General features: G+C 37.3%; 1 protein-coding gene across 1 annotated transcript in view; it reads right to left on the reverse strand.

Moving 5' to 3' along the window:
- The window catches only part of LOC137388930 (cell division cycle and apoptosis regulator protein 1-like), a 37,397-nt gene that overhangs the window by 5,452 nt on the left and 9,108 nt on the right, over positions 1-22,837 (reverse strand). Inside the window, exons 7-20 of the mRNA XM_068075431.1 lie at positions 22,482-22,673; positions 20,646-20,871; positions 15,808-16,082; positions 15,287-15,581; positions 14,855-14,968; positions 13,010-13,189; positions 9,602-9,744; positions 8,186-8,279; positions 7,508-7,636; positions 6,729-6,842; positions 5,153-5,254; positions 4,820-4,969; positions 3,950-4,088; positions 1,590-1,763 (exon numbers count right to left, since the gene is read on the reverse strand). Coding sequence (XP_067931532.1) covers positions 1,590-1,763; positions 3,950-4,088; positions 4,820-4,969; positions 5,153-5,254; positions 6,729-6,842; positions 7,508-7,636; positions 8,186-8,279; positions 9,602-9,744; positions 13,010-13,189; positions 14,855-14,968; positions 15,287-15,581; positions 15,808-16,082; positions 20,646-20,871; positions 22,482-22,673 — 2,327 coding nt within the window. The remainder of the gene's footprint in view (positions 1-1,589; positions 1,764-3,949; positions 4,089-4,819; positions 4,970-5,152; positions 5,255-6,728; positions 6,843-7,507; positions 7,637-8,185; positions 8,280-9,601; positions 9,745-13,009; positions 13,190-14,854; positions 14,969-15,286; positions 15,582-15,807; positions 16,083-20,645; positions 20,872-22,481; positions 22,674-22,837) is intronic.

Genomic DNA, 22,837 nt, shown 5'->3' on the forward strand with positions numbered 1-22,837 from the left:
AACAATATCCATAAAATGAATCTGTTCCAAGACTAGGAAACAACATACAAATGTTTTAAAACTATTTACACCTTAATCCTTTGAGCCCAGGCCGTTCTCATCAATGCGTGTTAGTAATCGTGGGTAAAATGAATCTGTTCCAAGACTAGGAAACAACATACAAATGTTTTAAAACTATTTACACCTTAATCCTTTGAGCCCAGGCCGTTCTCATCAATGCGTGTCAGTAATCGTGGGTAAAATGAATCTGTTCCAAGACTAGGAAACAACATACAAATGTTTTAAAACTATTTACACCTTAATCCTTTGAGCCCAGGCCGTTCTCGTCAATGCATGTCAGTAATCGTGGGTAAAATGAATCTGTTCCAAGACTAGGAAACAACATACAAATGTTTTAAAACTATTTACACCTTAATCCTTTGAGCCCAGGCCGTTCTCGTCAATGCGTGTCAGTAACCCTAAGCAATTTGTCCAACGATCCAAAATTTTTACACTTTCATTTAATATATCTAAATGTGCTCATTATACAATGATATTTGGTAAAACACTAGCAAAAAAAAGTTGGGCAACCCACAGCAAATGCCATCAAACAAAAAGAACAGTACTTTACCATTGTTCGGGCTTAAATTATAAAAGTTCGTACAATTTTAAAAACTAATAAAAACATTCACAGTAGGATCATATCCATCGAGCACATGTTCATCATCCTTTCAAAACTCAAAATATACTAGAAACTTATAGTTAGTATCATAAAATTCTTTATTTGCATCACAATCATTTATTACCTACCAACGAACATGAGTCATATCCATTTTTTCGTGATATCGTTCTAATAAAATTTATTATAACGAAGGAAGTAGATGAAGATATTTGAAAACTGTTACAAATAGAAGTGAAATTTCAGGCCTAACAACCTGTGAAAGAATTAATTTGATTGGTCTAAACTGTTACTTAAAGACAGCTTTTGCAAACAGAGCCATGTGAATGCCAGAATTCCGTCCGTTAAGAATTCTGACACACCCTACGCAATGCCGGAATACCGGCCGTTAGGATTCAAAGGGTTAAACCATATATATTATGAGAGCAAGCGCTATATAGAGTACAAGGAATCTCTCATAAACACTCTATTAATACAAAAGGCTAGACCGAAAACTATAGTACTGAACTTGTAGCAACTCCAGCCCCTCAGATTGCTGAATAAAAACGTGGGTAGAAACGTGCTTCATTCTAATAAAAATATATACTAATATACTAGACAAAACATGAAATAATGTCAGTATTTTAAATACGTCTGCATACAATGGTTGAATGCTGAAGACACTGAGAGAACAGGCTGCCCAGGTTTCAAATTTCTGTTCGGCTTCTGAAGCAAAAACACGTTGAATCATTTTTTCCAATTCTGAGTTTGAACCGTTCTGAACAGCAAACTTATCTGTAATTACTCGGACTGTTGGAAGTTATGAGTAGACAAACCTTGCGACTCAATAACTCCAAATTCCCAGCTCCCACAAACTATCAGCTAGGTTCAAAAGTAAATACCTCGAGCTCTATCGCAGCAAGAACTACAATGAAAGTTATTAGCCACAAACCTCTCTCTTCTTGCACGATCCTCATGTCCTTTTCTACTTCGAGACGGCTCAACTCGCTTCTGTCCATCTTAGCCAGGACTTTGTCAAGCTCAAGGACAGCTCCTTGGTAGACAACAACATTGCTCTCATCATTCCTTTCTTGGACTGCTGCCTCACCTATTCTCCTTCGGTTTCCTGTGAGTGCCATCAGAGTGGGCAATGAACTTTGTATAACCTCTTATATATATGCTGTTATATGACTTCCTCACTGTTTCCACGTAACTTATATATGAAGTGACTGTTCAAAAGACTACATAATATATATTTAATAATATATATATAATAACAGACTCTCAATATATATATATAATAATACAGTCAAAATCGGATAACTTGCCCTCGGATAGCTCAAACACATTGTTAACTCAAATGGATTTGTTTGGTCCATTCCCACACAATGAACAATTGCTTTAGATAACTCGACCTTAACATCATTAACTCGAACAGTTTTTTGCCCAACAGCTACCGAGACCTTGTTATCACTTTAGAATATCACTTCATTCCAAGCCATAGAGATAAACATCAACTTTCAGTAGTTTTTAGGTGTTGTTATTACCATCATCGGCAAAATATTTTTACTAACAATTTTTTTAAAAGTATGCAAAACATCAAATTTTACTAAACATGCGCTTTGCGATGGCCCTTTGAAAGCAAGGAAAAGCGAGGTAACCCTCAGATAAACTTAAATGTTGACTTGCAACAAAATTCACATTACAGTTATTTGGTATCAAAAGATTCACCATGTCTTACTCTGCAGTGTTGTAGGTGCAAAATATGTGGAAATGTGATTACAAGCTCTTAAAAGCCCAAAAACGAACAGTTGATCGCAGCCAACACGAAACCGCCATAGATCGGAATCCGTTTATTTTTCTGACGTAGTCATTACATTTGGTTATTGTTTTGTCGCGTGATGTTTTCACATAAATTGCAAGGCCAATAAAAGGCTCAATATAAAACTTCTCGTAGCACTAGTTTATGACAAACACTTCGGATTTTACCGAAGACCCTGTATCAAATATAGATGCTTGCTACTTTACAGTTTTGTTTCGGCTTGGTGTAATCGTCTAGTTGTAATCTGATTATTTGACTCATACTTCACGAATAATTTCTGCAGCATTTTTAGATTATCACAGGTGACCAACAGGCTCATCATATTTATCAGACAATGATATGTACTCCTTCGAGCTAAGGTTGCAAAATTAAACGAATTTTTATGGTAGGTTATAAGATATCAGTGCTGAAAGTGACAGCATTACAATGACGATAAAATAGACACGTAAGAACAATAGACATGGTTTTATCGAATGCGTGAAGTATATTTGTGAAAACATTTCGACGAATGATGTTGTGTGAAAGTGAAAACAGAAACCATATTGTACAACTACGTCCCATTTGAGCCGTTTTGGAAAGAGAATCCAATCTACGACGGTTTTGTGATGGCTGCGATTAACTGTTCGTCTTTTAGCTTTTAAGAGCTTGTAATGACATTTCCACATATTTTGCACCTACAACACAACAGAGTAAGACATGGTGAATCCTTGGATATCAAATAACTGTAATGTGAATTTTGTTGCAAGTCAACCTTTAAAGTAAAATCGACAAAATTGATTTTGATTAAAACGCTCAGGAGAAAAAGTTTTGCCAATTTTAACCTGAGAACATCCTGGCAGTCACATCGCCTAAAACAGCAAACAAATCTCAAGTGATAGTAAAATATCTATACGTTCTGATGAAATTTTTAAAACTTCACAAGATAGGCCCTTTAACTTGCACCAAGCAATCTATGCTGATTTATAATATAGTTCGTATATGTACATGTATCTACTGATAACAACATGCAGTTTTGACGGTGCTCCGATAACTTGAACGCTCTGATAACTCGAACACTTTTGCTCGGTTCCGTGAAGTTTGAGCTATCTGAGCTTCACTGTATATATAATAACAGACTCTTAATATATACTCTCACTATTATACATACAGAATAATGTTGAGAGAGTTACATTATATTATTACATGAATTACATGAAAGGCTTCTTTGCTAGCAGCGTTTCTTAGGCTAATAAAGTCATGCTAGTAGGCACACTCGCAGTATATACCTATAATATTTAATTCTCATTTGTATGCTACACTCATTTCTAGCATACAACAAATAGGGATGATATCTGTCTTACATGAATGAGGTACTATGAAAACATCAGGAGTCATCTTCTCCATAGATGCACAACTACTACACTTCCTTGTTGCCCTCTTTAATACACAATTTAGACATAGACGGAGGTGACAGCTTCTGGCAGCACTCACTGAAAGATGTCATCAATTACCTTCTGCAAGTTGTACAATGTCCAGCTCCTTCTCCGGCATCTCCTCAGGATCACCTGGCTGAGGTTCTGGTCTATCAGTAAGTGTTCTATAATTCATATTGTCTTTCGGTGTGCACACCTTTTGCAGCAACGCACGTACCTGTGGGCGATGCAATCATATTTAATACGAGTGAGATACCGATGGCTATTACCTAAATGCTTGTGAGTGCATTTAACCAATGCCGGTGAGTTTCTTGCAGGAAAATACTGTTATAAATCGCCGCCATTTCTGTTGATGAAATAAAGTTACAAAAGTATTCTTAAGGCTTAGTGCTGTTTTAAAATGAATTTATTTGTTTTAACAGGGTTCTACTAATTTTTCAGTGCAACCTATACATTCATCAGATGGAAGTGTTAAAGGGTTTACGATTAATGCTTGTTGTTTAACCAACCAGCTGGCAGCAATACACACGCAGCACTTACGACAGCAAACTGGTTAAAGATAAACCTTGCATATTCAGTTGCAGAGAAATCCATGACCTGTATGTTAGCATCTTTTCAGCGCACAAAACGAATGAGGACAGACAACACTAACTACAAAGTGCAAATATCGTCCCTAATCCTCTCAATGGAAAACATAGAATCATCGAAAGAGGGCCTGAAGCCTGGTTCATTTTGGTTAATACTACTTTGTAACTCCACCTACACTCTGTCACCCTTTACATAGGTCAAGTTTGATAAAAAAGCTAACCAAGCCAAATATTTTCATTCGCATCATACACCTTTCATGCCAATGTTCAGATACATGTTCTGTCAGTCTTTTTTGAGCATGAACAATAACTCATATGAACCAGTCTTACGAGAAAGTGTAAGAAATATGCAGGTATAGACCTGAGCGCGAGAGACTTGTAGGCCAAGGGTATATATCATGTCCTCAAGGTCTTTGTCCATGATATACCCGGCACGTGTCGTATCATAATAGACAAAAGCGAGGAGGGCTGCCTTGTCCACTGTAACTTGTGGTCGCTTCTCCGGCTCCTTCTATCAAAAAGACAAGCGCTGAGAGATGCTGCTGACGTATAGCCACCAGAACAATTCTATCAATTGATCAACATTAAGCCTATGAGCTAAGAATGACTTTTGATAGAAACATGCGAGGCAGCAAATAAAAAGGTGAACGCAAGGTACAGAAGCTATATATCTGCTCAACATATGGTCACAAACCTTTTTTGCAACAATGCTGCTAGCCCTGTCAGAGCGACCAGTTACACTGCTGCTGAGACTAGCTTTGTCGTCATCATCATCATCCTTCTTTCTTCTTTTACTCTGTAATAGCGGCACATATTGATATGACAGCTAGTATTAAACTAGTTAACAACTAAAACACAAGCTCTTCAGAATGTCAACCCAGAGAACAAGTTTGAAAGCGGCTGTCGTACAATGACCACTGCCAATCAGCTTTAGTGAATGCATTTCTGGGCATCGATGACATCCTTCTCAGGGTTGTTATCCCTCCACAGAAATAATTGCCGATGAGTTTCGATAATGCATAGGAAACACCTATATTAATCAATCCCACATTGTCATTGCGTGTGTCTGTCTGTGTAAACGATATACATTTCTACATTTTGCCTGATTTTGTCCCAAACATACGCTCCGTGCCTTCAACCAGACCGCCAAAAGTATTTAATTTTAAAACTATGTCTAGTTGGTGAGAACTTAAGCACCTTAGCCTCTTAAGCACTCACTCGAGGGAATTTGATTTGACGGGAAGGAAATCCCGGGCATCACCAGGCTTAAGGTACGGGGTCACACAAGCCGATTTCTTTCGTTGGTTTCAACCAAAATCACGAAATTACTGAAAAACACAGAATTATTTGGCCAAAATTCACAGAATTGTCAGAACTGTGCATGCACACCGAAATCGTCAACGAAACACTTTCAATTGGCTAAACAAACTATTAGCAAGCATGATTCTAGCAGCTTTCGCGTTTTATACATTCTGAGGTACATAACGGGACACCCAAGAAAATACTAACGCAACTCACCATAGTAAATACAACGCAACTGACTTGATTGCGCTAAAAATGGCAACTTCTTCTACAACGGAACTTTTGCTGCTAAAAAAGAAATTGTTATGACTAAAAAAGAAACGATTCCTAGCCATTGTGTTTGAACGATAAAGAACCAACAATAGCGTAGTCTAGGCAGTTGAATCGTGTGTACTATGTAGAATTGCACTGGTACTTTTATTGTGTATCGTAATAAGTGTCTTGGACTATACCAATTGTGAAAGCTGCTAAAATTGCGCTCATTCATAAATTGTTTAGCCAATTAAAACTGTTTCGTCAACGATTTCGGTGTGTATGTACAGATCTGACAATTTTTTTGTGAATTTCGGCCGAACAATTCTGTGTTTTTTGTTCATTTCGTGATTTCGGTCGAAACCAACAAATAAAATCGGCTTGTATGGCTGTACCTTCACTGCTGGTATGTTATAAATTGTAATTAATTGTGGTAAAACCAAATGAGGTGTACATGTTCATAAAAACCAAATGAGGTGTACATGTACATAAACCCAAATGAGGTGTACATGTACATACTACTCTCGACACCTTATGAACCTCCCTGTGAGCAAATAATGAGACTCGACTGCCTTTTAGGCTTACCTTGGGATTGACTACAAATGCCACTTGCGTACTCGTACTCGTGCTTACCAGAACAGGCAGATCAGTGACCCATGACAACTGATCAAGCAGATAAAATGTAGCGTGCAGATGTAAGTGCTCAACTAATCTACCTCTAATTCTACAGACTGTTCTCTCTGTCTCTTTCCACCTTCCACCTTGTCTTCCTTGCTTTCTTTCTCTTCACCAGCCTTGTCTTTGTCTCCCGAAGCCTTGGAATCATCTCCCTATAGATGATCACACCACTAACTGAGATGATACGCACAGCAAATACTTAATATATGGTGTTGCTTTATGTCACATAGTTTTAAATGATGCAAATGTCTCAAGTTCAAGTCCCAGCCAATGTCATTATTTTTCACTAGACAGCCATTGCCCTAGCTTGATGATATACATATCACCTTGCATACATTTTCGCTCATGACATTAGAGAACTAAGTCCAAGTCTCATGTACAATAACTTTGTCATCATACACAAACGTGTTAGGTACACAAATATCCCTAACACATCGCCGCTGAGAACAAACATTTTTTTTTATAAAAGTGATGGTTGAGACGGGCTTGCTTAGCTTTGCCCACACCACACACCCGGGCACATACGCCCCGACCCATGAATGGTGGATGGTTAGCCAGGCATCCTTAAAACCAGTCTAACCACACATGCAGCAAAAAGCCATCATGACAGATCAAAACTGCCAGCTTCCTAAATGCTTACCTAGCGAGCCCATAGGTATGTCAGTTATAAACCAACCTAAACCAAGTCAATAAAATATTTGATCATGTGACGTCAGCGCTACTAATGTCAACCAATGAGAAAGCAAGATGCATGTGGTATGCATGAATTTATTAGCTGTGTACATATTGATAATTCAAACCATAAATAATCAGGCACCTTATCCGTGCCGGTCTCATCCACTGCCTTCTCTTCAGGCTTGCTAGCAACTGAACTGATCTTCTTGTATACGCAAAAGCCGAAGTCTCGTGACAGCATCTCATTGAATGACTCAGCGAAGAGTGACACCTGCAATACATGACCTATAGTTGACAGAAAATTCTCAAGGCAGAGACATATGCCTCTATATTAAGGATAGCACCTGAAATACCTGCCTCTATAATAGTTGAAAGAATACTCTCTAGTCAAAAAGACATGTCTCTATAGAAAGGATAACATCTACAATACATGTCATTTATAGTTGAAAGAACCCTCTCTAGTCCAAAAGACATGTCTCTATAGAAAGGATAACATCTGCAATACATGTCATTTATAGTTGAAAGAACCCTCTCTAGTCCAAAAGACATGTCTCTATAGAAAGGATAAAACCCGCAATACATGTCATTTATAGTTGAAAGAACCCTCTCTAGTCCAAAAGACATGTCTCTATAGAAAGGATAAAACCCGCAATACATGTCATTTATAGTTGAAAGAACCCTCTCTAGTCCAAAAGACAAGTCTCTATAGCAACAGCAAGACACAGGCTCTCTATCTATATTTATATCTATATCTATACGCCATTCACCAAGCATGCTAAAAAGAGAAGCTAAACATATAAAATCAAGTATCTAAAAGTACCTCAAAGGAGTGCTCTTTGTTGTCTTCTGGTCTGTAGTCAAGTAAGACACTGAGGCTCATGACAGAACAATCAAACTTTCCATTCTTTGCAGACCTGTATGCAAAGCATAACAGAGAATCTACTCTGACCTTGTACCATCCCTCAAGGCATATGACACGACACCAGGAGTTGTTTACTCTTGTAGCTGGTTTACAAACCCTGACTATCACAGTAACATATATGTTAGGTTATAGAAAATCACTTTGCGTGCCTCCATCACCAAAACAATTAAGGATTCAAACTAATTTTCCCTATTCAACGTCAGATCAGTAAACATAAAACAGCTCATTATCGAAATGGACATTTTTACTAGGTCAGGAACTAGTTCGTTACTGGAATTATTTAGCTCTACAGAGACAAGGAAGCCTTCTGAACACACTGCGTGATGACAACAAGACCTGTTAAGAGGCCATACGCGGTTGACTGGCCCTACCAACTCTACCTTTACTCGTCAAGGTCCTTTATACACAACTGTTTTACAAATAAAATCGTTTACACTTGCAGCTAATTGAGAACGGAGAAGTTTTCCAATGACTTGGAAGAGTCAACAAAACCTGAGTGGTAAAGCTTGGAGGTTTTTAAAATACAGGAAGAGAAACATCAAGCAGCTGATAAAAGAAAATGCATTACTAATAATAATAAGATGAAATATCAAAGATGATTATGGCAAATACATATGCCTCACAGATTCTATTGCAAGAGAATCCAAAGGATAAATGTTTGGAAATTTCCCAGTTTAATTGTTTCAACGACATTTTTCCGACTGGTTTTCACCAGGATTTTCCCAGTGGTAATTACAGCTCTGGGAAACATACCACCCCTACTGTGCATGAGGCTGTTACAGTAGTACGAGCTCTTCTCCATGAATCGGAAACTTTGATGACATATACGAGGAATATGTATCATGAAGACGATTCCTCGACACAAAGTGACTGTTTCAACTGTTTCAACTGTATCCAATACCCAAATTGGTAAAAAAGTCAAGCATGTCAAAAATGAACTGCTGAGCCAATCAGAGATGAGCCGAAAACAAACACATCGACATGATTGGCTGAATGAGAAAGCAAAGGCGGGAAAAAGCAGCACATTTACAGCGACTAGATGAGACCCTTATAAGTTATAAGAAAGCAATATTCTTGTGCTTGTCAACCTATCGTTGATTCGTAATGTCAACAGTATTTTAGAATCGGAGTTGCAACTATTGCCAGTGCTCTACCAAAGCCTTACGAGCTCCCATTTCTAGTGTATACTGGTTGTAGAATACTCACTGAAGATCTTGCGTCATCGACAGACAGGAGCAGACAAACACAAGACTACTGATGAGATACAAGCGTCCCTTGACCTGAGACTAGCAATGTGAAAACAAAAGGGAGTACCTATTGGGATGAACCATGACAACCGGCTCTTCAGGAAATACATAAAGCTTCTCCAAGTGAACTCTTAGTCTTTCCAACTCTCTGGCTTTTTGCTCCTTTTCTTCTGGAGTCAGCTCGATCTGCTTTGCCTCATCCTCCTCCTCCTACATTATCCGATAAAATCCTAACAACCTTTCTAATTGTGCATTTGAACGAATCGTAGCGTGTCTATAGCGAATGCTGTGAGACACCAAAGTCGATAGGGCTTCGCAATTTCCAAAAGTCACCAGACGATTCGTGATATTATTATCATGTAAAATACTTGCAAATTTTGTTTATAGTTTTTTGTATATTCAACTCAAAAAGGAACTGTTTTGTGTTCTACATAATTAGAAACATCATTTTATGAATGACTGTGTGGGTGGAAGTGGCCATTGAATGAGCTTATTATAAGACTAGAAGGCCTATGTAGTTCAGTTCCAGTGACTCCCTGTTAAAATCGTCAGGTGTGAGTTAGATCACCATTACACAATTATATCGTTTATACGATATCTCCTTAAATGGTGGCGATTTTAAAATCGTTTACTTTAAAAATCGCCACCAAACAAGTAAATCCCCATATCGTGAAGCTCTACAAGTCAATAACTGCACACACTATCTAAATTGTGTAACCACTGAAAACCATTAGCTGTCACGTACGGAATTTTTATCGATCCCAAAGCCTTAACAATTCATTAGTTTATCCAAACGAATAATGTATGCATTACTGTCACTAAAAGTGATAGATTTACAGCCCTTTGATTACGAATAGTTATAACAAACCCTTTCATGACCTTCACCCCCTTGACACCAAGTTTCGAAGTCAGGCACAGGTGCAAATGTGTTAGGATAGCGAATAAAAAACTTCAGACGAGGCGAATTATTGATAGTAATAATTTCAACAATCAAAATACTGGGAAATGTGCACCAATCAAAATGGTAGTGCTCGATTATAACGCTGAGAGTTTAAGAAAGTTGTTCCAGAGTAGTGTTGGGCCGGTATCTAATTTAGTGCCGGATCGGATATCCTTGCACATTTTTATCGGGTTTTCCGGTATCGGTATTTACCATCTTCGGTATCCTTTGCCAACAAAGAAAGTTCGGTATCGTCGGTACTATTGTTCGGTATGTGGTTATCAGTGTGTCTTTAAATGGTTTAAATTTTAAATCATAACTGTCTCGAACAATTTTTATCGTTGTGCAAAGAGTAGCCTGTGCAAAAAAACATTCTTTAGTCAGCAGTATATTGTTACGGCAAAGAGACTCCTTGTTTTGGAAAGCCAAAAAGAAAAGAAAGATGGAAATATAATTTTTATGATAGATGTTTTTATTGTTTATTCTATTAAAAAATATAGTTATTGATACAAACATTATGTATAATAAAGAACAGATAGATAATGGCAACGGGCTCTCTTTGTTAAATATACTGAAACAGTTTAAAAAAATCTTACTATCACATATTGTAATCAGGTAATGTAATCACATAATTATACGCAGTCCAATTAGAGTCTAGTCCCGTTAGAGTCTTTATACGTCCTCCCATCTGTGTAGAACTCTCAAACCTTCGAGGCTGGTGGCATTATAAATGTAACGTAATATAATAATAGATACAGTAAGCGTGGAAATTTTCGTTGAATTTGTTCGCCAATGCGTGCTGAGATTGGCATGTTCGTCGTGAAGCGTTTCAAAAATCTCTCCGGATATCCGTATAACCATATACCGGTAGGCTTTTACGGATTAATACCGATCACATCAAACCGGCCGCGGATACCTAGCTGACACCGAAAATGATTGATTTCCTCGGATACCGAGAATCCCTCGGTATCGGTAAGAGCGGATAACCCAATACCGGCCCAACACTATTCCAGAGCCCTTGTAGATCAATTAATATCTCATTAGAGCGGCTAGCGAGCTCCAATAAAGAATAAGTCTGACTTTTATGCATATACACATTCATAAAGTTAACAACAATAAGCTACACTCTAACCAGTTAACTAAATACAGTTAAGAGTGCTATCAGGTTCCCTACGCACACGGTGTGCGCATACGGTGTGCGCATACGGTGTGCGCATACGGTGTGCGCATACGGTGTGCGCATACGGTGTGCGCATACGGTGTGCGCATAATGCATTCAGTTTCTCATAACACTCAGTCTTTGGCAAAATACTGCGAGTTTCACTTTGTCAAGTAGGGTCAATTGACAGTAAATACGCAGATATGTGGCTATGTGTGTGGCTATTTGTGTGGCTATGTGTGTGGCTATGTGTGGCTGTGTGTGTTGCTATGTGGCACATGTAAACCATTATAAATAGCTTAATATTTTAAGGTACGATAACCGAATGTCTGCCTTATAACAAGTGCGTTGTCTTTACCAAAAACAATGCAATGGAGTCGTTCATGAATTTTCCATAGAGTAATTACTATGGCAGTCATGAATCACTGACAGTGGCAAATGGAAGATAAGCAACTCCAATTTTATGGATATGAATTAAATGAGTGTTTATCGTGCACCTCATTCCTCGATGGATAATTTGTCAATATTTTATCGTGTTCTTTGCCAGGGTACTCGTATATTTCCACAAAAATAGCAACCATTAGCTAAAGTTTGATAGAGTGAACTGAAAACAATAACTGGTTAGCTTTGAGTTTCGTACATCTTAATATACTCGCAATAGTGATACATCAAAAGCATATTCAACAAAGGTATAACACACATATTAATTGCTTGATCAAATGGCGTGGAATACTTTGGCAATAGCTGAACAGATAAATGACAAACATTAACTGTTTTAATTACACTGTATTTCTAAGTAACTAACGGTCAATTCACCTAGTAAATAGAGACATATCATCACATCACTATTATTATGATCAGAGGTTTGTCAGTATACTGTCTAAATGAGGTGATGAATAGTTAGAGAAGGTCTTTTACATCTGATATAATTGTAAAGGACTTTGTTATCCAGTCTCAATGGTTTACATTTTTACTCTGATGAGAATTGGCTTCATTACATGACTGGCACTTCCTATATGGGTAATATGACATTGCTATCGCAGTATCTCGAAAATCAGCAAAATTTAATGTTAATAAAAACGGGTTTTCATCAAACTTATACAGATATTCCCACAGCAGCGCATACACAATCTCCTATTTTTAACTGCCTTCAAGCTACAAAAAGCAGCGTAATTTTTAAATGTTTTTGCTGCAAACAACATATATGAAGCATTTAATATGTACTCTACAGCATTTCATCGTCCCTTCCAACATAAGGCAGACCAAGCGAGGCAAATCCATAGCTGGTTTTAGTATAAATCTAAGCAAGGTGAAATTATTACCGTATAGTCGTTAACTCTTCTGTTAAATGACATTCAAACACAATTGCTACATACCAGTGGCGTCTCCTCAGGATCAGCCGCATCGGGTAGAGATTTCTCTGTATCCATTTCTTCCTTTTCTTCCTCAGCCTCCATTTCCACTTTAAGAAGCTTGCTGAGCTTTGCCTGGAGCTGAGTCTTTAGACCTTTGCAGGAAACATTGCGAGCTTCCAGCTCTGTTCTCAGTTCAAGTACCTGAGCCAAGAATTGCAAAGATACTACTCAACTCGCAGGGTCAATACACTTGGTTACCAAATGCTTTGCAACTTGAAGCATGTTGAGAGAAAGAGCACACAAAGTTTTACTTGAAGAATTAGTGAATTAACCCTTTGACCAGGTATAAGCCCGCCAAAAACAATCGAAACTCGTGTAATTTATTTTCGAAAATTCAATAAAATCGATATTTTACGAACATGCATAGCTCAAATCTTAAATTTATTTCTATGAACAAAATTTTTTGTACAGAAACATTCATTCACATATCTACTATTAAAAAAAATACAACCATGTGCAATTGTCCCTGTATGAAATGTGTGGAAGCATTTTTTCTCGGTAGAGTCAAACGCTATTAACGTAGCCATGCGAGCCACCATAACGATCGTTTTCTCTGTATATTCCAAGTATATTGAAAGTCCAAAAAGTTTACATCACTTCTATCATTTGAATTATTTTTATTCTGATCAGACAAAAAATCACTAAAGATCGCAGGATCAAATAATCTTTTATTTTACCGTTTTGAAAGTCGAACCGATGTTGACTGGTTTTTCCAACTTTTATTCTTTTCCAAGGAGGCTCGATTTGTTTAGCTTTTAGCACAAAGCAACGCCTCTCAGATAATCGTTTCATATTGTAAATCATCGACCGATAGCTTGTTGATGATATTTAAAACTTACTAGTGTTCATATCCTTTGTTTAACGTTACTAGGCGACAGCTTTATAAACGTCTACCGAAATCGACATAAATGTCGTTTCCCCACGCAACCGGTAAAGGACATTTTGGTCATTTCCCCTGCCAAAGTTTAATAGAAAACAACAATATTTGAAATGGTGCTGACTGGGCAGCTAGCAATGACATGATCAACCACAGTTTACCCTACAAAACTTTCATTTATTTTGACAAAAAGTTCGTTTAAAGCTTGACCCCCTTAGGATATATACAAGTTCAAACAAAATATGTAACTGAGCCTTAAATGTAAATAATGGCTAGGGGTACATATTACAGAGACTTGTACCCAAGTTTAAATAGTTATAACAGGTTATTTTTGACAAAATATTTTATATCCGTTGTAGCCATACCAAGCATCTAGCAATTGTGGAAGTAAATCATCAAAAAAAACTATTGTACAACCAGCTGCCCAATCATTATCCTCAGGTGTGTTCATAGTAACCAATAGTATTTCTGCAAATGCTTCAAGCATGCATATTTTAACCGGCGTAATGACTACAACCACAATTATTCCAGTGTGTAGCAAGGTAGCCGCTTGGTCTGGTGGTTAGCATGCCTGTCTGCCAACCTGGAGATTTTGAGTTCAAATCTGGTGTGAAGTGGATTTTTCTTTCTTATAACTTTGCCGCTATATCTGGACACACGAATGACAGACCAACAAAGACAAACACTGAGCTTTATATAGAGAGATCATATTTACACTATAGAGATATCATATGTACACTAGAGAGAGATCATATAGACTCTATAGAGAGATCGTAGGTACACTATGGAGAGATTGAATAGACACTATAAATAGAATCATATAGATACTATAAATAGAATCATATAGATACTATAAATAGAATCATATAGATTGATCAGATGTACACTAAAGATAGAATAATATAGAGATGTTTAACAAAATCGAGAACCTTCATAGTCTTTGGATCCAGCTTTGACCAATGAGTTGGTTCCGGCTTCTCGACGGCCTCCGCATCACCGCCATCAGACTGTACATTCGCTTCACCATCTTCGTTAATCGACTCCTGCAAGCATGAATATTCTATGACCTTCGTGTGACTGAGCTGGAGGCCTAAATATCCCTAACAATGGCATCAGTGGTGCTGACATCAGATCAAGCCTTAGTGAATGAGGTCCCTGCAAGCTCAATGCAACTGGAAACCACACAGTCAGCTTATCAGTCTTCAATGGCAGAAAGAGGTGGGGTGGCGGCACTGGGTGCCCCAACAAGTAGCAATCTAAAATGCAAAGCCTCAGTCTAGGTCGACAATCACCGTCCCATCTTATTAGCAACTAGGTAAAAGTCTGTAACACTAGGAAATGCAATCAATAATAATGAGTGCCTGTGATTGGCTGGTCTCCGCTGCAGAATTCCCAATTGTAGCCTGTGAGACTGGAGGATCTACAGGAAGATTGAGGGGCGTCTCCTCTAGTTGCTTTGCCTCCTCCTCCTCCTCACCGAGTTTGACAAGAAGACTATGTTTGTAGCGATCTTGTAGACTTAGATAATCCATCATGGTAGGAACAACACTCCAAATATCGGGCAGAAATATGACGACATGCTCCGTATGCTCAGGGATGACCTTGCCCTTGTATGTCTCTTCAGGTCGCAGGTAACTTATGTCAACAAACTTATACCTGCAGTGCACCAGATGCACAGAAACAAGAAACCATGATGTTATATCGCAAACAAACATCGCATGCTGGTAACAAAAGAGTGAATATATCAAGGAAAATGAAGACAAAATGATAGTCATGAACTTGCAATTACAAATATAGTAGTATCTGTGACATCAAACTTGATCGGCTGACAAAGCTTGTGAATACAAGAATCATGGAGAACTATATGGAAAGGGAAACATACCACTGCGTGCACGCCGACAGATCTATCCCTGTGAGGTTGCGTGTTGTGCGGATGGCTGTGTTGACAAGTACTTGCGGATTGCTAGCTGGATTTTCTCCATCCAAACTCGGACTCCATGGACCTCCGATGGCAAGGGGTTCATTTTTAGAGCGCATTCCTACGAGGAATTGCAAAACCCGAGTCGGATGGGTAAAGTCTCCGTCCCGAGTCTCTTCCGACAAAGAGCAACACTGCTTGTAAATCTCCTCCATAGAAGGCTGTGTTAGAAGCATTACCTGTGAAATGAAAAAGCGCATCAAAAACTTGCTATTCGTGAGACGGGAGGGTGGACACTGAGAGTCAGCGGTAGAAACCCTGGCAAAGAGTGGACGACCCTACTTAGTAATGAATATTTAGAATGGCGATACCGGTTTTAACTAAAGTGAAAAACCAGTAGCCAAACGCTATTTTCTAAAATAATATATTGTATATCCCAGCTTATAAACTGATTTTGAAAAGCAAAAAATTGCCAAACTAAGGGGTCTGGCTTACGCATGTAACTCTGATTGAAAGCATATGAAATGACGTTATGCTAACTTAATTTCAACAACTACAACTACAAACATGCTAGAAAGCGGCTGGTAGCCTTTTACTAACAGTTTGTGTTATACAATAGCAATGGCATGTACTTGTAAAAAAGCTGCATGTGAAAATTCATTGAAAAAAAAATGCAATGGGACAGATGCATTTAGCTTTTGTTCTCATGGTAAGAGCGTGCGCAGCTGCACGAAGCGGCTATGCTTGATAATAGTAGGCTATGATGGCAATAATAATCCAATGATGGTTTGTTGGTCATACATATGATCGTTTAGTTTTATGCGTGTCATATGCAATTGCATAAATAGTATCGCTGGTAAAGTTTAACAGATTTTACTAAAGAAATGTCGATTTTACCCATAAAAGGAAACGAGGTTCTACACTGCCTCTTTTAAACTAAAAGCAAGAGGCATAACATAACAATAATGATTACCACTATCATATACTCTTTCGCTATCAAATAATTTTTTTACCGTGGTAGTTAAATGTTCGGTAAAACCAAATATTTAACATTGGAGCCTATGTTGTCCTAGCATTTGACCAAACTAATTAGCATAAAAGTTTATATCATCCGATGCTATAAAAAAGCCACAAATGTGTTGCAGAATGAGTTCCGGGCACTTTTGTGTCCTACTCATACTACTGTGGTTGACCAATTGAGCATGTTCGGAGTCAGACGAGTTACCACTATTACCATCGGTTATGGCATTATTATTACAGTTAAAAATGAATACGTACTTATCGCCACTACCACTATTGCCCAATATATAATCATCAGAATTACATTGATTTAAATTTGTAAGCCTACATAGCTGTAATGCATCTGATCCTTGTGAAGAAAACATAGCTATATAAAGTGCTTTTGCAAAGCGAAGCTAAGGTAAGCGTGAGATGCAAACATTTTCCATTGGCTCAACGCACACAAATGGTTGTTTTCCTTCGATTAAGTGGAGAGACTACTCTACCTCTTTGACTAGAGGCCAGATCATATCATGATTGTCGGATTTATCAGGAACGTATGTTTCTCCAATCGTAATTCCAAGATAATGATACAACTACTCACCAATCAGAAACTTTCTGTACTAAGCCTAAAAAGCTGCTCCACATCCACAGCCTTTTGCTTTGATAGATGCTTACGGCATGGTATGATTTATAGGATCAGCTCAAATGCAGATTCTTATACATTTCCTGATTTCAAGGATGTTTTTCTAGGGTAGGCTCATATGCGAGAAAGGCTTATATGCGGGACATACGGTAAGTAATAACCGTCTACAGTAACATCTACTGTAGCATCATAACATTAGAGCTAACCTAAGGCTGGCGGTCGAAGATAACAGTAAACAATACTGCTACCGCTACAACTTAGCACCATCTTTTATCCGTGTCTAGAACAAGCATACCTCATATCAAGTAAACTACGTGTATCAGAATAGGGATACGAATGAATTTGAGTGGTACATGACCATGAATATAGCTGAGAGTAGAGTAACTTATTATGAAGTGAGCTATGTCAGTAACGAATAGACAATAGCACGAGGACTGAGAGAATAACTGATATATTGAACTGAGACCAAGCGACTATACACCAATTCTATTGAACACCAGTAAGTAGATGACTTCGAAGTTGCATACTCAACAGAAATCAAGTCTCCTGTATAGGAACACACGGAGGCAATTGAGAACTTATGCATGAATGCAAACACACATATAGAGGTGTTACATATGCGTTGGAAGCGTGACAGCAAACCGAGTGACTCTATTACTCCGCTACACACTGTATGTACGTGTATATATTTTTCAATTACTTACAAATATGGCATCGCTGTATCCTCAAAACTGTGATTTGGTCTGTACACGAATTTTCTTACATAAAATGCAAACTCTAGTAAATACTCTTACTAGCATACAACATTTGAAGCTTATTGAAGCATTGTAGTCGAGTATGTGAAAGTGAACAAGCCGGTGAAAATTATAGCGCAAAAAAATAAATATGATAAAAACTATTCAATGAAGCCTCGACACATGGAACTAACTAGGTGAATGCCCGGGTAATAAGTCTTTGCACGAAAAATTTACTTTTATTCAACATATAACAACATTTACCATTCTAGCTTTTAAACTTCATATCATGAGAAAAGTGTTTTGTGCAGTTTAAATAAATTAAGAGAAAAAATAAAACAACTGTCAAGGTTTTCAAACTTTGTCAAACAACTTAACTTTCACACTTCATATCATGAGGAAAGTGTTTTGTGCAGGTCAAATAAATTAAGAGAAAAAATAAAACAACTGTCAAGGTTTTCAAACTTTGTCAAACAACTTAACTTTCACACTTCATATCATGAGGAAAGTGTTTTGTGCAGGTCAAATAAATTAAGAGAAAAAATAAAACAACTGTCAAGGTTTTCAAACTTTGTCAAACAACTTAACTTTCACACTTCATGTCATGAGGAAAGTGTTTTGTGCAGGTCAAATAAATTAAGAGAAAAAATAAAACAATTGTCAAGGTTTTCAAACTTTGTCAAACAACTTAACTTTCACACTTCATATCATGAGGAAAGTGTTTTGTGCAGGTCAAATAAATTAAGAGAAAAAATAAAACAACTGTCAAGGTTTTCAAACTTTGTCAAACAACCTAACTTTCAAACTTCATAACATGAGAAAAAATGTTTTGTGCTGGTCAAATAAATAAAAAACCACTCCAAAAGGGTTTAAATGTAAATGTGAAATAGTTAGCAAGCAATAGCTAAATTAAGTCTGTTTTGCTACGATTACCATAAAAGATGGTTTGGTAATGATACAATTAATACGAACTGAGAAAACAAAATAAAAATCTTGAATACGAAAATGTTGAAACAATTCTTGCATAGAAGTGTGTGTGCGTATAAAAAAAGTTACTGTTCCAGTAGAAGCTATCATCAAAACTTCGAATACGACGATAATGCTGCCTCTCGATACTGATAAAAATGAAACGTGAGATATTGGACTGTCTTTGTCTGACCGAACGGAGAGAGAAGATATAGAGACTATTCCTACTCAAGATAACACGATTGCTATTCATCTATATATATATATTCCTCAATGTATGTCCGTGTGTCGTATGTCTGTCCGCATTCCGGCCATAGCTATTATTAGAATAACTGCAGCTGGACAACAATGCTGACGCAATGTCATGGAGTACTGTCATTAGAAAAGAGTACTGTCATTGTCAAAAGAGTTTAGATTTAAATGTGAAATAATTAGCAAATAATAGCTAAATTAAGTCTGTTTTGCTACGATTATAATAAAACATGATTTGGTAAAGACAAAATTAATACCAACTGAGAAAACAAAATAAAAATCATGAATATGTTGAATTACTAATAACAATTTGTGCACAGAAATGTTTGTGTGTTTGTATAAAAAAGGTTATTGTTTCAGCAGATGCTTATCCATCAAAACTTTGAACACGACAATACTGGTACCTCTCGATACTGGTACAAAAATGTAAAAATGAGATATCAGACTATCTTTGTCTGGTACTTTGTCTGACCGAACAGAAAGAGACTGCAAAGGCTATTCCTACTCGAGATAATACAATTGTCTGTGTGAAAAATATCTCCCTTTATCGATTTAGCAATTAAACCTTACAAAAACTGGAAATAGAAGTGTAACCTACATTTGAAATTGAGACAACAAATTAAAAAAATTATAAATTAAAAAGTAAGTAATGGTACAAAAAATTAGTTTTTCAACTTCAAAAAATAACAAATGTAAAGGTAATATTAGTTAATAATCAAAAGTGCATATTTGGCGTGCAATTTTGCACCGTATGCGAACGGTATACACTATATGATAAGTGCAACACATTTATAAGGTCTGTATGGCTCAGTGGTGAATTGCGGGATTAGAAGATTGCAGTTGTAATCACCGTAGTTCAAATACAACAAACAGCAAACTTTTAATCCAAGATTTTAATAGCTATAGCTGGACATACACAAACTTTGAAAAATATATATGTAGATACATTCAAATAGTTGCCCCTTGTGTCAAGACTGTCAGATATTGGAGAAAATCTGGTGAAAATATATAGAACATGAAATTCATATGCAAAGGTTTGACATCTAACGCAGAGTATGGAAGATGCATCCACATTAGTTTACAGAGTTCCATCTACACATGAGCATTACAGCTTACATTGGATCAACATACGGTACTGTTATTGACACAAATTACGACTGTTCAGAGTAGAAACAAGAGGATAACAAAGAAATATATGATCAAACCTTGGCACTGTAGGCGTAATCCGCATCCGATGGGTCGACTGTCTCTGGAAAGGGCTTCAAAGGTGTAACGTCTTTTGGACAAATATGAAATCTAGTTGAATTACCAAGAGGAAAGGTTCTATGTAGAGGAAAAGCCTTCACCCAGTCCAAGGAGAGATTGAAAAAATCACTCGGTATGTACATATTGCTATATCTGTTCTTCACTGCCAAGACGGAGCAGGACTCGCTGAAAAGAAACAGAAAACCACGTATAAACAAAACTTTCTGCCTAAACTAAGAAAAAGGTTACAAAAGAATAAAAACCCACAAACTACAAAAGAATTACGATGGGAGAAACATACATTCCTGATAAATCCGACAATCATGAAATGATCTGGTCTCTAGTCAAAGAGATATAGTAATAAAAGGGTTCAAGATAGCGATCTGGCAGAGCAAAAGAACTAGCATAGTTTCCAAACTAAGGTTCAACGCAGTTAACAATTAAACTAGAAGTAACCTTGCCTACCGTCACATGCAAATATTGTTTTTGACAAATAATCTTCAGCCTGAGGATCGTGTATGAATGCATCAGACTACAGTAGACGCCTCTACAGTAGACGCCTCTATAACGTAAACTCTATTAAATGTAAAGAATCTATGTAGTATTTGCTTTTTACTACATAAAAAAATTTAAATTAAATTAACAAAATTAAAACATAAATAAATACAAATTCCATATACCCTAGGACACTTATGTATTCGCCTCATCTAACTGTCGCGTTTTCACGGAGTCATCTTCTCGCGAAAACTTCATGAGTGAAACTAAACTATCATAACGAACGAGCGAAAACGCGAAATTAAATAGCTTTGTTCATTGATAGTCCAAGAAACAAATGGCAGCAAGCGATCAAATTGCATCATCGATATCGCCCATACAATTCTACATGCAGTTCACAATTACAAACTAGTCCCAAATTGAAAAAAATTTTCTTACCCGTGAATTGGACCTGAGGAATCTAATTATGTTTGTTCCATTGCATTTATTTTCACATCACTATATTTTCGCACTCATCAGAGCTGCGAAATTAAGTTGCAGCAAAATTTTACTCTGTATGCTACTCACGAAACTAAATACTAGGGAAATATAAGTGTCCTAGGGTAGCGTAACGCATCAAGACAGTGCAAGTTCTCAAACTCTATTTGAATAACGACAGCCCCATAATTAGACTTAAAAATATTATTTTCTCTCTTGACGCACCAAAGAGAGAAAACAACGTAAAGGGGGATTGTTACATTAACTTAATGTGAAATTACCGCGAACATGGACCTAAACCTAATGTAACTGATGAAAAGGAGAAATGTTGTTGATACAAAACAATAATACTAGTTACTGTATAGACATTAAATTAAGATATTAATTTTAGTTTTTTCAATTTGGAAGAGTGCCAAAGAAGTGAGTTTGAGACTATCTTGGAACAGATTAGGCTGTATACACGTATTTTATGTTTCGTACAGTGCAGAATCCCTATAAAGGAAACATTCTCAGAACGAATTATTTACGTTGTAGGGGTGTCTACTCTAGCAGGTTGGAAAAAAAAGGCAATCAAGTTGAAGAATCTTGAAGACTATTTTACATGCTATATCTACATATGCACTTAGGTTTAGGTGTGTGGTTACCTGCATGTTTTCCTACGCAAAAATGATGATTCTAGAGTGGGAGCGCACCCCCAAATCAAAGCTCTGTTTAAGTGGCTTCACAAATGTCCACAACTCTATGCACGCTGTTATAGGGTTTCTAAAACATTTATTCAAGGCAAACCACTAAATGTCATAACGTTAGAGAATTGGAAAACGTACGTGTCGAATGAAAGAGGGGAGATGGTAATGCTGTATCGGGGAGCAGTTCTCTGCTTCCGTCGAGGACTTCGACTTCTACTTCGAGCCTTAGGTGACCGAGACCGGCGTCTTGGTGGTGGAGATCTTGAGCGTCTCCTCGGAGATCTCTGCCTATCCCGCCTTTCATCTCGACGATCTCGCTGGTCAAACCTGCTGTAACAAGATACCATAAAAACCAGTTTAACCATATTCTTCATCATGATCCATTCAGGAAATGGATGCCTTCCACATCGTATGCTTTCAGCAAAACGATGCTCTCAGAGAAGACCAATAAAAACATATTTAATTATATAAATGCGTACTACTTCTAAACTTTG

Source organism: Watersipora subatra, chromosome 2 (genome assembly GCF_963576615.1).
Source record: "Watersipora subatra chromosome 2, tzWatSuba1.1, whole genome shotgun sequence".
Lineage (NCBI taxonomy): Eukaryota > Metazoa > Bryozoa > Gymnolaemata > Cheilostomatida > Watersiporidae > Watersipora > Watersipora subatra.